Here is a 16,659-nt window from a genome sequence, read left to right as displayed (position 1 = left end):
TTTCTCCGCATCCCCGCCAATATCTGTCGTTTCCTGACTTGTTAATTTTAGCCATTCTGACTGGTGTGAGGTGGTATCTCATTGAAGTTTTGATTTGGATTTCCCTGATGCCAAGCGATGTTGAGCACTTTTTCATGTGTCTGTTGGCCATTTGGATGTCTTCTTTGGAAAAATGTCTGTTCATGTCTTCTGCCCATTTCTTGACTGGATCCTTTGTTCTTTGGGTGTTGAGTTTGATAAGTTCTTTATAGATTTTGGATACTAGCCCTTTATCTGATATGTCATTTGCAAACATCTTCTCCCATTCTGTCAGTTGTCTTTTGGTTTTGTTGACTGTTTCTTTTGCTGTGCAAAAGCTTTTTATCTTGATGAAGTCCCAAGAGTTCATTTTTGCCCTTGCTTCCCTTGCCTTTGGCGATGTGTCTAGGAAGAAGTTGCTGCCTATGTTCTCCTTTAGGATTTTGATGGACTCCTGTCTCACATTGAGGTCTTTCAACCATTTGGAGTCTATTTTTGTGTGTGGTGTAAGGAAATGGTCCAGTTTCATTCTTCTGCATGTGGCTGTCCAATTTTCCCAACACCATTTGTTGAAGAGACTGTCTTTTTTCCATTGGACATTCTTTCCTGCTTTGTCGAAGATGAATTCACCATAGAGTTGAGGGTCCATTTCTGGGCTCTCTGTTCTGTTCCATTGATCTCTGTATCTGTTTTTGTGCCAGTACCATACTGTCTTGATGATGACAGCTTTGTAATAGAGCTTGAAGTCTGGAATTGTGATGCCGCCAGCTTTGCTTTTCTTTTTCAACATTCCTCTGGCTATGCGGGGTCTTTTCTGGTTCCATACAAATTTTAGGATTATTCGTTCCATTTCTTTGAAAAAAGTGGATGGTATTTTGATAGGGATTGCACTGAATGTGTACATTGCTCTAGGTAGCATTGACATCTTCACAATATTTGTTCTTCCAATCCATGAGCATGGAACGTTTTTCCATTTCTTTGTGTCTTCCTCCATTTCTTTCATGAGTATTTTATAGTTTTCTGAGTACAGATTCTTTGCCTCTTTAGTTAGATTTATTCCTAAGTATCTCATGGTTTTGGGTGCAATTGTAAATGGGATCGACTCCTTATTTTCTCTTTCTTCTGTCTTGTTTTGTTGTATAGGAGTGCCACTGATTTCTGTGCATTGATTTTCTATCCTGCCACTTTACTGAATTCCTGTATGAGTTCTAGCAGTTTTGGGGTGGAGTCTTTTGGGTTTTCCACATAAAGTATCATGTCATCTGCAAAGAGAGAGAGTTTGACTTCTTTGCTGATTCGGACGCCTTTTATTTCTTTTTGTTGTCTGATTGCGGTGGCTAGGTCTTCTACTACTATGTTGAATAGCAGTGGTGATAGTGGACATCCCTGCCATGTTCCTGACCTTAGGGGGAAAGCTCTCAGTTTTTCCCCATTGAGAATGATATTCCCTGTGGGTTTTTCATAGATGGCTTTTATGATATTGAGGTATGTACCCTCTATGCCTATACTCTGAAGAGTTTTGATCAAGAAAGGATGCTGTCCTTTGTCAAATGCTTTTTCTGCATCTGTTGAGAGGATCATATGGTTCTTGTTCTTTCTTTTATTAATGTATTGTATCACATTGATTGATTTGCGGATGTTGAACCAACCTTGCAGCCCAGGGATAAATCCCACTTGGTCGTGGTGAATAATCCTTTTAATGTACTGTTGGATCCTATTGGCTAGTATTTTGGTGAGAATTTTTGCATCCATGTTCATCAGGGATATTGGTCTGTAATTCTCCTTTTTGATGGGATCTTTGTCTGGTTTGGGGATCAAGGTAATGCTGGCCTCATAAAACGAGTTTGGAAGTTTTCCTTCCATTTCTATTTTTTGGAACAGTTTCAGAAGAATAGGTATTAATTCTTCTTTAAATGTTTGGTAGAATTCCCCTGGGAAGCCATCTGGCCCTGGGCTCTTGTTTGTTGGGAGATTTTAGATGACTGCTTCAATTTCCTTAGTGGTTATAGGTCTGTTCAGGTTTTCTATTTCATCCTGGTTCAGTTTTGGTAGTTGATACATCTCTAGGAATGCACCCATTTCTTCCAGGTTATCTAATTTGCTGGCCTAGAGTTGCTCATAATATGTTCTTATAATTGTTTGTATTTCTTTGGTGTTGGTTGTGATCTCTCCTCTTTCATTCATGATTTTGTTGATTTGGGTCATTTCTCTTTTCTTTTTGATAAGTCTGGCCAGGGGTTTATCAATCTTGTTAATTCTTTCAAAGAACCGGCTCCTAGTTTCGTTGATCTGTTCTACTGTTCTTTTGGTTTCTATTTCATTGATTTCTGCTCTGATCTTTCTTATTTCTCTTCTCCTGCTGGGTTTACACTTTATTTGCTGTTCTTTCTCCAGCTCCTTCAGTGTAGGGTTAGGTTGTGTATTTGAGACCTTTCTTGTTTCTTGAGAAAGGCTTGTATTGCTATATACTTTCCTCTTGGACTGCCTTTGCTGCATCCCAAAGATTTTGAACAGTTGTGTTTTCATTTTCATTGGTTTCCATGAATTTTTTTAATTCTTCTTTAATTTCCTGGTTGACCCATTCATTCTTCAGTAGGATGCTCTTTAGCCTCCATGTATTTGAGTTCTTTCGACTTTCCTCTTGTGATTGATTTCTATTTTCAAAGCACTGTGGTCTGAAAATAGGCAGGGAATGATCCCAATCTTTTGGTACTGGTTGAGACCTGATTTGTGACCTAGGATGTGATCTATTCTGGAGAATGTTCCATGGGCACTAGAGAAGAATGTGTATTCTGTTGCTTTGGGATGGAATATTCTGAATATATCTGTGAAGTCCATTTGGTTCGGTGTGTCATTTAAAGTCTTTATTTCCTTGTTGATCTTTTGCTTAGATGATCTGTCCATTTCAGTGAGGGGCGTGTTAAAGTCCCCCACTATTATTGTATTGTTGTCAATGTGTTTCTTTGCTTTTGTTATTAATTGGCTTATGTGACTGGCTGCTCCCATGTTAGGGACATAGATATTTACAATTGTTATATCTTCTTGTTGGATAGACCCTTTAATTAGGATATAGTGACCTTCCTCATCTCTAATTATAGTCTTTGGTTTAAAATCTAATTTGTCTGATATAAGGATTGCCACCCCAGCTTTCTTTTGGTGTCCATTAGCATGGTAAATGGTTTTCCACCCCCTCACTTTCAATCCGGGGGTGTCTTTGGGTCTAAAGTGAGTCTCTTGCAGACAGCATATTGATGGGTCTTGTTTTTTTATCCAATCTGATAGCCTGTGTCTTTTGATTGGAGCATTTAGCCCATTTACATTCATGGTAACTATTTAAAGATATGAATTTAGTGCCATTGTATTGCCTGTAAGGTGACTGTTACTGTATATTATCTGTGTTCCTTTCTGGTCTATGTTACTTTTAGGCTGTCTCTTTGCTTAGAGGTCTCCTTTCAATAGTTCTTGTAGGGCTGGTTTTGTGTTTGCAAATTCCTTTAGTTTTTGTTTTTCCTGGAAGCTTTTTATCTCTACTTCTATATTCAATGACAGCCTAGTTGAGTATAGTATTCTTGGCTGCATATTTTTCTCATTTAGTGCTCTGAATATATCATGCAGTCCTTTCAGGCCTGCCAGGTCTCTCTGGATAGGTCTGTTGCCAATCTAATGTTTCTATCATTGTAGGTTACAGATCCCTTCTCCCGAGCTGCTTTCAGGATTTTCTCTTTGTCTCTGAGTCTCGTAAGTTTTACTATTAGATGTCAGAGTGTTGACCTATTTTTATTGATTTTGAGGGGGGTTCTCTGTGCCTCCTGGATTTTGATGCCTGTTTCCTTCCCTAAATTAGGGAAGTTCTCTGCTATAATTTACTCCAATATACCTTCTACCCCTCTCTCTCTTTCTTCTTCTTCTGGGATCCCAAATATTCTAATATTCTTTCTTCTTATGGTATCAGTTATCTCTGGAATTCTTCCCTCATGATCCAGTAGTTGTTTATCTCTCTTTTTCTCAGCTTCTTTATTTTCCATCATTTGGGTTTCTATATCACTGATTCTCTCTTCTGCCTCATTTAACCGAGCAGTTAGAGCCTCCATTTTTGAGTGTACCTCATTAATAGCCTTTTTGATATTGACTTGGTTAGATTTTAGTTCTTTTATTTCTCCAGAAAGAGTTTCTCTAATATCTTCCATGCTTTTTTCAAGCCCAGCTAGTATCTTGAAAATGATCATTCTGAACTCTAGTTCCAACATCTTACTAATGTCTGTATTGATTAGGTCTCTGGCAGTCAGTACTGCCTCTTGTTCTTTTTTTCTGAGGTGATTTTTTCTGTCTTGTCATTTTGTCCAATGGACAATAGATGAATGAGAGAACAAAATGCTAACAGGGTAACAATGACCCCAGTAAAAGATACACTAAACAAATCAGAAGAGACCTGATATCAGGGAAAAAGAAAGGGAAGGAAAGAAAAAAGAAAAAAAAAGAAAGAGAAAAAGATTAAAAAAAAAGAATATGATCAAATATGATCAGGTTGGTGAATAGATCAGTGCCACACACTAGATTTTGGGCGTATTTTGGTCTGTTAGAAGAAACTGCCTTCCAAATTTTAAAGAAAGAAAAGCTTATATATGTACAAAATAAGGGTAAATACCGTGAAGGGATGGAATATGACTGTAAAGATGAAAATTATAAAAGATTTTATAAAAGGAATTGATAAGATATAAAGTTGGTTGAAAAATGAAATAAGAGAAATTAAAAAAAAAAAAAAAAAAGAAGAAAAGGGGGAGAATGTGACCAGGCAGGAGACTAGAATGAAACCATACACTAGAGATTTAGGGTATATTTTGGTTTGTTAGAAGAAACTGTATCCCAAAATTTTAAAGAGAAAACAACTTATATATATACCAAAAATAATGTTAACTACTCTGAAGGGAATGAATATGACTCTAAAAATGAAAAATAAAAAAGATTTTAAAAAAAGGGATGGATAAGATGTTGGTTGAAAAAGGGAAAAAGAAAAATTAAAAAAAAAAGAAAATTAAAAAAATTAACCTTGAAAGACTAAAGAATCAGGGGGAAAAAAATGCCATGAATTCTATGTGCTGTATTCCCCTAGTGCTGGCGTTCTGCCATTGTCATTGATGGGTAAACTTGGTCTTGGCTGCCTGTTCTTGCTGATCTTCTCGGGGAGGGGCCTGTTGCAGTGATTCTCAGATGTCTTTGTGGGAGGTGGAATTGCCCTGCCCTTCCAGGGGCCAGGCTAAGTAATCTGCTAGGGTTTGCTCTAGGGAGCTTTTGTTCCCTACAAGCCCTCGGTACAGCTTTGGAGAATAAGAGTGAAAATGGCGGCCTCCCAATCTCCGCCCCCAGGAGCCAAGACCTCGGGGCCCTGCGCCTCAGTGAGCTCCCAGAGAAAAGCAGTCAATCACTCCGGTCTCCCTGGTCTCCGGCCGCACTCCCTGCTCACCCAGCCTGTGACCGAGCTTTTCTCGCTCTGGCACATGACCCCATGTGGAGTCTCCAAACCCAGCAGATTCCTGCAGTGCGCTCCTGCACCTCTCCTCCCAGGGGAGGAAGGGGAGTCTCCCCGGATCTGCCACTTGTTGGGTCCCTGCTGGAGGAGCGGTGGCCTGACTGTGCCGCGGATCATGGTCTATGGCAACCTGGAGCTGAGAGCCCGCTCTGGCTCTATCTCTGCAGCCGACTTATCTGCTCTGATACCTGGGAGCTCTGCCACACTCAGGTACCCCCAGTCTTTCTATGACCCTGACGGTCCTGAGACTACACTGTCCCAGCGAGTGTTCCACCCCCCCTTTAGCCACTAGAGTGACATCTATCAGAGGTGCAGACTTCTAAAATTTCTGATTTTGTGCTCCGCTGCTCTATCACTTGCCAGTAGTGGCTGATGGAGGCCCCCTCCCCCGAATATCTATCTTCCCGAATATCACCTCGGATTCGCTTCTCTGCACGTCCTACCTTCCAGAAAGTGGTCGCTTTTCTGTTCAGAGAGTTGCTGCTATTCTTTTCTTCGATCTCCTGTTGAGTTTGTAGGCGTTCAGAATGGTTTGATCCCTATCCAGCTGAATTCCTGGGACCAGATGAAATTTAGGTCTCCTACTCCTCCACCATCTTGCTCCTCCCCCCCATATTTACACACTTTCAAAATATATGGTGAACAAATATAACTTTAAAGTCTTTTGAGGGGAAGCAAAGAGACATCTGGTATCTAAGAGTCTCTGTGTCATCTTTATCCTGCTTAAATACCAATACTACATGTTTTTATTGGTGACATTATCTCTGTGATCTTTTAGTAAATGATCTTTTAGTTGGAGTTGACGGGTTAACAGCACTGAACATCTGTAGGCATGAAGCTTTATTTTGAGAGTTATGGTGAGGTGGAAAGTGATGTACATGAGTCTGTGGAGTGTTTAGAATTCATTTTTGAGTAGCTGTATCTTCAAAATTTGCAGGTACTAGGTTACTGACAATACTTATAATTTCATCTGAAAAGACAAGAAAGCTTAAATCCTGTTTCACATAACTTGCAAACTTCAATAATGTTATTTAAATGCATGTGGTTAAGAGTGATGCATCACGAATTCTCTGGCACCCTAAGTTCTTGATTGCATTTTCTATGATGCTTTAGTACACCAAGGATCATCTTAGAGACACATTTAAAGGTCAGATAGGCTTCCCATCTATTTTCCAGGCATTGAAACTCCTCTGATAGTTAGAACTCATCTTATGGGAAGGTTGTTTTGGTAGCAAAGGAGCATTCAAGAAAATCATATATGAAGCAAAAGGAAATAGAGGAAATGTACATGTTTAGAATATGAGAAATTAAGTATCACACAGTTTCAACACTTAGTGTGATTAAGAAATGTTATAGATTGAAGTTAAATGACTTTCAACATTTTAGAACTCACTTATATGGAAGTTGAGTGTATATTGAGTTATTTTTTTAATGTTAAGGAAATTTTTACTTAATATTATAAATATAAAAGCATAATTAATTTCCCAAAGAAACTTTAAAATATCACTTATTAATATTTGGTTAACTTATCAGAACTACATACATTAGGATCATCATTCAAAAGGTAAGTGTTTTATTACAAGCAACATGGTTTGTGAGAAGACTCAGAGTCAGATCTAGATCTAATTTCCATATCTGGCACTTGAAACTTGTACATACTTGGGTGAGTTATTAATATCCATGAGACCTAGTTTCCTCATTTATAAAATGGTCATGGTGATATTGAGGTGAGAAGGTTATGATGAGATTCAATTAGTAGCTCTATGTGAAAGGGTCTCACCCAGTGTCTGATACAGAGTAGATATTCAATAGATCCTACTTTATTATGATGATTATTCTTATCATTTCATATATAAACTAAAAAATATGGCAAAATGCATTATCATCTGGGATTTCTTACTGTCAATTTGTGAAATGTAATCTGGAGGGCATCTGAGTTGCTCATAGTCTGGTCGTACCATATATCTGAACCCAATAGCTATCCATGTATAGGACATTCACGCTGTGCTCTAGGGTATGTTTAATATAATGAAATGATAAATATCTGTAATGTCAGGAAAGCTCTATTTAAGAGGTCATGAGTGAAGCTTGGCATTCGATGATACCAGTCTGTTTTCTCCCATAGCTGAATTTAAATGTCAGCCAGGCCGGTTTCAGTGTGGCACTGGGCTCTGTGCTCTGCCTGCTTTCATCTGTGATGGAGAGAATGACTGTGGAGACAATTCTGATGAACTCAACTGTGGTAGGTGATGAAATTCTTAACCGAGGAACAGAATTTCTAATTCTTACCTGATTTTGTCTGCGCTGATTTAAATGCAGACACAGTTTCAGCTTCTTTCTCTCTTTTAGACACACATGTCTGCCTGTCAGGTCAGTTCAAGTGTACAAAGAACCAAAAATGTATCCCAGTAAACCTCAGGTGTAATGGACTAGACGACTGTGGGGATGAGGAAGATGAAAGGGACTGTCGTAAGTCACCTCAGAATGTTCCGTCTTGTCTTACTCGAGTCTCAACTGACATTGGTCTAAAATTTTTTATTGTGTACCATACATCCACACAGTGTAGAAAAACATAACAGCAATTATGGGCATATACTTCCAAATCAGCACCTTTGGGGATGGGTTACTTAAGAAGCTCTCTATAAAGGATATAGAGAAAGTTAAAACATGGGTGGTCTTTACTTAAATAGCTACCTGGAGGTTACGGCAAGCATGAAACAACATGCATTCATTCACATCATCCTTAATGGAAGCAGCAAAATCAACATTACAGGTGACTATGGTGTTTTATTCGTAAATTGATTCTTTTTGCCCATATTAAGCAGCTATAGGCAATTTTCTTCTATTGATTAATCAGTTACTTGAAATCAATTCCATTAATTAGATTGTTTTTCCCCCATAAAATACATGTTGAATATATGATGAGAAAATCTGAGCAAAAGAATCTACAAAATAATTTGTTAAAAACTGTAGATAATACTCTATGTAATGTATCTTTGCAAGCTACTTCAAAGAACAACAGTAAAATATCTTCTACTCTTTTCACCTCTTATTCATATCCCCCACCAAAAATCAAACTAGATTACATGGAAAGCAAAACAATTTCCATCGTATACATATATGCACAGAGGCAGACAAACATGCACACACACACACACACACAGAATCAGAACAATAAAGTACTTGTCAAATTTCAGGGTTTCAACAGAACTGCTGTCAATGTTTCTGTCTTGCTGGAGTTTTATTTTATTCCCCTAAAACTTTTATCAGTAAATAATGAGCAGTCACCCAGCAATTTGATTAAGATGGTGCATTCGGAATAAAGTCACTACCAGTTCTTTATGGTTAGTCATTCTAGGAGCTGATCCATTAAACTGACTAGAATTTGTGATGCAGTTTACACTCTAATTCCCATGTTCGCCTCTTCCCTCAAAAACCCAACACAACTAGAGATTTTGAGGAGTTTGATGGTTTTTATTTCCTTATTCACCAATATCTTCTGATTTTATTCTTTTTCTATTTATAGAAATGCATATGTATAAATTCTTCCATTTATTTGTCTGGTAAAATTATTCTGAAAGGCTCTGAATTCTTTATTTTTAAAATTAATTTTGAAATATAGCTAATCAAGGTGGGCTTGTTTTGAGAACTCTGATTTTTATCAAAGAAATAGGTTTTATTTATTTCTACCAGAAAGAATATTTGGAATATATCATGGATAATGAAAGTTAAAACTCTTCACCTTCAGAGCTTTATTAATTAAAAGATAATACATTTCTAGTTGAGTGTCTTAAGCAGTTGTTTCTCTACTTGTTTTTTAGATAAAATGTCTGTTCTTGTTCAAAGCTACATTTTAATAGATGTTTTCCTCTTAAGCTGAAAACAGCTGTTCTCCAGACTATTTCCAATGTAAAACTACTAAACATTGCATTTCCAAGCTGTGGGTTTGTGATGAGGATCCAGACTGTGCAGACGCATCAGATGAGGCCAACTGTGGTGAGTGTTTTGTGACCCTGGATCGTACCTACTGTATTTGTGTCATCATCTGACATAGCCACAGTGAAAGGAATTTGAACACAATTCTGGTGAAACTAAGGTCTCACGTGAGAAGGTTTTGTCTCTGCGTTCACAGAGTTGTAGTAACCTCAGATTAGCTATTTTATAAAAAACAATCTCAGGTTAGCTATTTTTACCCATAGAGGGGTAAGACAGAAGAGTAATATTGCTGAAAATGACTCAACACTACTTCTAAAAAGATGGATTGAAAAGGTAGTCTAAACTATCACCTTCTTGTATTAGAGTATGCACATGGTATTAGTATTTAATTAATAGAAACAATGAGACATTATCTTTGCATTGTTCCAGACTTTTTTTTTTGCTTAAATACATATGATTTTCCATTCATTCAAAGATTACTGGTTATTCTTAAACATGGTGAAAGGAAGGGAAAAGATAATAAAAGTATCTATTCTGTCTTAATAGATGACAATGATTACTTAAGTTAGCATTTGTTTCTGAAACATTTATCTTTTCACTTAAAATCAATACTTTTATTTACAAAAATTATTCCTTAATTAACATTGCAGAAATGGAGAACATATTTGTTTTGTTTAATGCATTTCATTCTGTCTTGAAAATGTCAACAGGAAGACAGAAATGAAGAGTAGTTGTCATCTGTAGTTCATTTTATCAACATTTATTAAACACTAATAGAAGCTATTTTGTAGGTGAATACACCAAACTTGGCATTGTTGGGGAAGCAACAAAATATGTAATCTAGTAATTGATTAATAAAAGCAAAGTTTGGGACACCCAGGTGGCTCAGTCGGTTAAGAATCCAACTCTTGATTTCGGCTCAGATCATGAAAACCCTGAGGCTCTGCACTGGCCGTGGAGCCTGCTTGGAATTCTCTCTCTGCTTCTCCCTCTGCCCCTCCCCAACCTTCTAAAAAAAAGAAAGAAAGGAAGGAAGGAAGGAAGGAAGGAAGGAAGGAAGGAAGGAAGGAAGGAAGGAAGGAAAGGAAGAAAGAAAGAAGGAAAGAAAGAAAGAGAGGTAAATTTTATTCAAACTGAATATAGGACTTCCAGGTTTCGTAGACAAAATTGTGTTAAATGCATCTGCTATATTCCACACTGCTCTTAGTTAACTCTTCTGAGAAAAAAAGGAAATAATGAAAAACCTTTATGTTCTCTGAAATTCCATTTTTACTGAACAACATTCATGAGTTATATGTGTAATAATTGACATTCATGTGTCTCTAAGTGTTTTTCCTGATGTTTTCCATATGACTATGTCTTCAGAACATGAAACCAAAACAACTTATCACAGTATCTTGAAACCCCATTTACCACTTTGTGAAACTGGTGCTCATAATCAGTTCATAGACCCTCAAAGTACAGTCATCAGTGATTTGTTTGTAACAATTATTAAGGACTTTTGCAGACTAGTTTAGATTATTGGCAAGTTTGCTCTGTTGTCTTTAGTATTTTTTGTTTACCAAAGCAAAAGTGGAATAATGACTTATGTTAGCTATATGAATATTTTTTTCTGGAATATCTATAATTTTTTCTTTAATTTGATGTGATTTAACTGTTGTGGTAGATTATATTATTTCAAACTGATCATTATTGATCATTATAATAACAGTAATTCCTAATATTTATTTGTGTTTGCCATATGGCCCAGGAAATGTGTTTAAGGCTTTATATTCATTATCTCACGTAATCTCTTTACTATCCTTATTTTATTGATGTGGTAAAAGAAACCCAGGGAGGTTATATAACTTACCCAAACTTTCATGGCTAGCAGGTGGTGGAACTGGGAATCCAGAGTTATTTCACACTATTTCACATACTCCGTGAACATAGTATAAAGCCACCTCATTCTTTTTTTTAAAGATTTTATTTAGGGGCACCTGGGTAGCTCAGTCAGTTAAACGTCTGCCTTCAGCTCAGGTCATGATCCCGGGGTCCTGGGATCAAGTCCTGCATCAGGCTCTCTGCTCAGTGGGGAGCCTGCTTCTTTCTCTCCCTCTGCCACTCCCCCTGTTCGTGCTCTCTCTCACACACACACAAAAATAAATAAATAAAATCTTTAAAAAAATAAAGAGTTTATATATTTATTAGAGAGAGGGAGAGAGAGAGGGCTCACATGTGCACACTCATGTGTACCAATGGGAGAGTATGGGGGAGGGGAGTGGGGTGGGAGAGGGACAAGCAGACTCTGTGCCCAGTGCAGAGCCCCACACGGGATCCCAAGATCATGACTCCTGCTGAAACCAAGAGTCAGACACTTAACTGACTGAGCCACCCAGGTGCCCCTAAAGCCACCTCATTCTTTAAGTGTAAAGAGAAAAATACTTAAATGTTTTCTGTTATAAAGTTATATAGAATTCTCCTGGCCATAGTCATTGTTATAAGTTCCTGACCAGTATACAAACACATACATACCTACAGTAAGAGGGAGAGAAGAGGCAGGAAGGTTGCATCTGATTTGCTTAGACCCACTGTAAAATTTTATTGTGGGCAGACACTAATTTAGTTAAAAAAAACTTTTTAAAAAAGATTTTGTTTATTTGTTTGTGTATTTATTTATTTATCTAGAGTGAGAGAAAGAGAGTGTGCCAGCTGGGGGGTGGGGTGGGGAGAGGCAGAGAGAGAGAGAGAATCCCAAGCAGACTCTGCATTAAGCCCAATGCATCTGCACTAACCATGGAGCCTGATCTGGGCTCGATCTCCTGGCCCTGAGATCATGACCTGAGGCGAAATCAAGAGTCAAACACTTGACGGAATGAGTCACTCAGGTGTCCCAATTTAAAAAAACTTCTACATTACATTTTAGTATAGCATTTCTCAATCTTTATTCTTGATGGGCTAAAAAACTACCTCCTTCCCCTTTCTTTTGTCTTCAATAAATGTAGAAATGCCATGTATTTTTACTAAGTCTGTTAACACCTTTGTGGGATAGTTCACCTTTTGATACTTCCACTGAGTGGGAAAAAACAAAAAACAAACACTTCTTAAAGATGAAGCCTATCAAACTAAGGCCTTATTATTTGAATCTGAGTTATATGTGTCTTTGTGGGAATGGACCTTGCCTAGAATAGGAGGTAAATTTCACCATTTCTCATGTTGAGTGTCCTCGGGGCCTCACAAGATGTAGAGTAGATTTGCATGAAGTGCTATTGAGTGACTGCCCTATTCTCTATTACAAAACCTCAATATGCAACTCATTTTCATTGTAGTCGCCATACACTTCTACAGTTTCTTAATCTGCTGTTAAACTTAGGGGCAAATTCTGTTTTACTCTTGGAGGTCACTTAGCTCTTAAATCTTATTTCTCAGCAGTAATTTACCTACAGCAATTTATCTACAATTTTAGATCTAATTGGCTTCTGTCAATTCTAAAGTTCTAAAATTGTAATTTGTTCTACTTTGACATATCCTTAACGAAATATTTTTTTTCTTTAAATTGTATAAATAACACCAATATAGGAGGTGGGGGTCACTGAGACACTATGGAAAAACCTAACAAAATAGAGCAGAATAACTTGCAAACAAACAAAATACACATGTAGTACAGGGGATTAAAAAACGCTTTAATGTGTAAATATTTTTTAAATTATTTAACTTTTATATTTACTGGAATACCATGTTTATTGAATCCTGTCCAGTGTAATTCTTGAGTTCTTGCAGTTCTTGCAGATTTAGCAACTAACATTTAATATGTGTAAACATTTTATGTTAATCTAGAATTTAAGGAGGCCTCAAAACCACTTTGAATAGATGTAAATTAAAGGTACTTTAGGAGTCTTTCTCCAATAGTTTAGTCTTTGGTGAGCGTGGATACAAATTTTAAAATTAAATTACATATTTTCCCATGTTACTACACATAGTTTTTGAAATGGCTAAATTTATGAATCTGTAAAAGCTGCATTTGGCACATTTGAATTTAAATTCATAAATATTTTTAAAACATCTTTTAGCTCTATTTCTGTGCAAGTAAAGATTTAAATCTATGCTATACTCATATTTATGACAATATAGGTTCAACTTTGTTTTGTGAGTTGTTAATAGTTGTTATAAAATTACTTATTTTTGCTTGAAGGTGTTTACTCTTTCTTTACCAGATGCCCAGAGGGAAATAAGCTTTATAAAATGTAGATCTTACCTTTTATTAAATTATAGGTGTTGACTCTTCTTGGAAGGCTGTTTCACTACTTCCTACAATGTTGGACAAACACCAGATTTGAATGCCTGACCAAAATATATGCAGTACCTCAACTGTAGTACCTCCAGGATTTTCACTCCACATTTCAAATTTCTCTACCTTCTGCCTGCCATTTTCCATTTTAGGAAGGAAGTGCAGATTTGGGATTTGACAAATCTGTACTGGATTCTTGCTTCTACTTTGTAATCAGAGTTGGAACTTATCTATAATTTGACTCTTATAAGATGATATCAGAATCCATGTCTTTCTATTACATCCTCTGTCCCCAGTTTATAGTTTACCTTCTCTGTTCCCTAGGTGTATGTGTCACATTCTGTTCATCAGTTGTTCTCCTCGGGCTCTCCTGGTCAGCTCTACACTCACATCACAGTTCTCTGGAATCCACTGTCTGCTCTACCAATTGCTCTTTCCTGTGGCCATGTTTCTGGCTTTCTTTTCCGCCGTCCCTTCACCTTATCTAGAATCCTTGATAATTCTTGGTTCAGCATCATTTGCTGCCTTTGAGCAGTCTTGGTTTATCACCTGCTGCTTGGCGAATTATCTCAAAATAAGGTGCTAGCTATAATCTCACCAGCTAGAGCTTATGAGAGGATCTTGAGTTTCCTACAGTAGCTTTGTAGTTTCTGCAGCCTGGTTTTCCAACATGATACTGAACACATTCAAACTAAAAGATAGAAGTGATCAATGTGTGCTTTAATTTTCCTCTAAATCTCTGATGAGGAAATTTGAATTAGTCTACCTAATCTATAAGAATATAAGAAACAGATGTTTTAGAGTTAGAGCAAGTGCATATATAATTATAAAATACTTCTACCATACAGACTTGTACAGGAAGTTATATAGTAAGCAATTACCATTTTTAATAGATTTTAATATTTGGCCTAAGGTATCTCTTTTAAAACATTCAGACCCCTACAATAACATATAAAGCCCACCTCTATCTTCTCCCCTTCCCTTCTTCTGAAGTGGTTGTGTATCATTCACATGTTTGTTTGTTTGTTTTTCACATGTACAAATATTTGTATGTATTCATTAATATATACATAATAGTTAATAGTATCTTAAAAGTTTACATAAATACTGTTGTATTTTCAATACTAAATTGAAGCTTGACATTTTCTAGTATTCTAGTGTATAAATGGAATAACACATTTTCATACTGAAGGTTATTTTTACATGTTGCAATTATTACATATTCATGGGCAAATAAAGCACAAAACATTTCATACAATCTGAGCTATAGACACAATGAAGTCTCAGTTCCCTGCTCAGATGTTCTAATTGTCAACTTGCCTGAAAGTTTATTTAAAGCTGTTGTGACAACATCCAGAGGCAGGAATCTGTTAACGCTGCAGTCAATATCAGGCTAAATTATACGCAGCATGGAGGGCCTGGAATGAGCCTGAACAGGGAAACTCCAATATTGATGTCTATAACTACAGTAGAATAATTCATATTTCAAGTTAGTTATTTTCAAAATATTTATTTACTTGCACTTAGAATAGCATTCAGCAAATGTTAGTTCCCTGATTTCAAGACCATCCACGGGAGAAAGTTCTGTGCTTCTCATATACGAAGGAGAAGATGATGTCCTAAATTCTGTACCTTGGAAAACAATTCATTTACATGCATTTAGTTAAGGTATCTGATTAGTGTTTTTAATCAATGTTTCCTAAATTTAAATGTAGGTTAGAAATTGCTGTATTGCATTTTGATTAGCAAACAAATTATGGGAATGTCCTAAATCACCTCTTCTCTGCTGTGTGTCTGTCCCTTTTGTGTGGGGGCAGAAGGAAGGGTCTCTTGTTGAGGGAGGCTGCTGGGAGCCAGGTTTTAAATTTTCTAACACATGGTAGGTATCTCAGCTACTTAGAATGGTGGGATTATATACCTTTACGTTAGTGGGTGGGGAGGAGAAAGGGCCTCCTTTCTGATTGGTCTGACCTCTGATTGGTCTCTGCTGCCTGATTGGTCAGATCTGCACCTCAACCGTGCCCTACCTATGCTGTGGCCGCCCACGGCCACAGCGTAGGCTTGGCTGTGTCCCTCCAAGCCTCCGTTTCTGGGGAGCTGCAAACTGATCTTAAGTTTCTACTGTTACATGAAAGCTCTTGAGCTAAGATGTACAGGGACACGTTATCCTGAAAATCTGCAGGTCTTGTGAGGAGCCAGAAATACGGTCTCACGCTTATCTCTCTAGCTAGTACTCACTTTTAATGTCATAGAGTCGCCCCTGAGTGTTATTGACGGTGTTATGTACCTGATACTAGATGTTTCTCCTGGAAGCTCGGCATCTTTTTGAGATATATTTGGGGCATGGTAACACTTATCTTCTCAGTAGTCTTGGCCTGTCCCATATCAATCTGGATACCTCTCCTATGTTCTGAGGATGTATACAGCTGCACTCTCCGCACAATCTATGTGTGTGTGTGTGTGTGTGTGTTGTATTTTGCATTTTTAGAGAATCAAATATACTTGGTGAAGGATGAGAGGAGCAGTATAACAAAAATGAATTTTTTCTTCTCACAATCTCTCAGGATCCAGAAGTGGGCATTTTACTTTCTCTACCTACCTAAAAGAAACTTCTTCTACATCATATCTTATCATTGTTGAGGTGGCACTTGCCTACTCCACTCATTACCCTGGCAAAACAGCTGTGGAACAATACAATTCATGAGGGAGAGAAATGAAAACCACATTGCTTTACAGTTTTTGAAGATGTTTTAATCTTACACTAATTTGACCCCAGATGATTTGTAAAATAACACCTAACAACAATCTCATAGAATCACTATCTCTCAGAATATATTTTAGACATACTGCTTGTTATGTGTTACTGGAGTCTGTGTAGTTTATACTCAATCTATTGCTAATACATTTTATT

General features: G+C 37.2%; 1 protein-coding gene across 1 annotated transcript in view; it reads left to right on the top strand.

The window, feature by feature from the left end:
• The window catches only part of LRP1B (LDL receptor related protein 1B), a 1,839,752-nt gene that overhangs the window by 1,640,773 nt on the left and 182,320 nt on the right, over positions 1-16,659 (top strand). Inside the window, exons 64-66 of the mRNA XM_045868938.3 lie at positions 7,671-7,787; positions 7,895-8,014; positions 9,422-9,541. Of these exons, the coding sequence (XP_045724894.2) occupies positions 7,671-7,787; positions 7,895-8,014; positions 9,422-9,541 (357 nt within the window). The remainder of the gene's footprint in view (positions 1-7,670; positions 7,788-7,894; positions 8,015-9,421; positions 9,542-16,659) is intronic.

Source organism: Mirounga angustirostris, unplaced genomic scaffold, assembly GCF_029215605.1.
Source record: "Mirounga angustirostris isolate CCGP_5_RB_7025 unplaced genomic scaffold, mMirAng1.0.hap1 SCAF_3, whole genome shotgun sequence".
In the NCBI taxonomy this organism is placed as follows: Eukaryota; Metazoa; Chordata; class Mammalia; order Carnivora; family Phocidae; genus Mirounga; species Mirounga angustirostris.
This window is presented reverse-complemented; position numbering and strand designations above follow the sequence as displayed.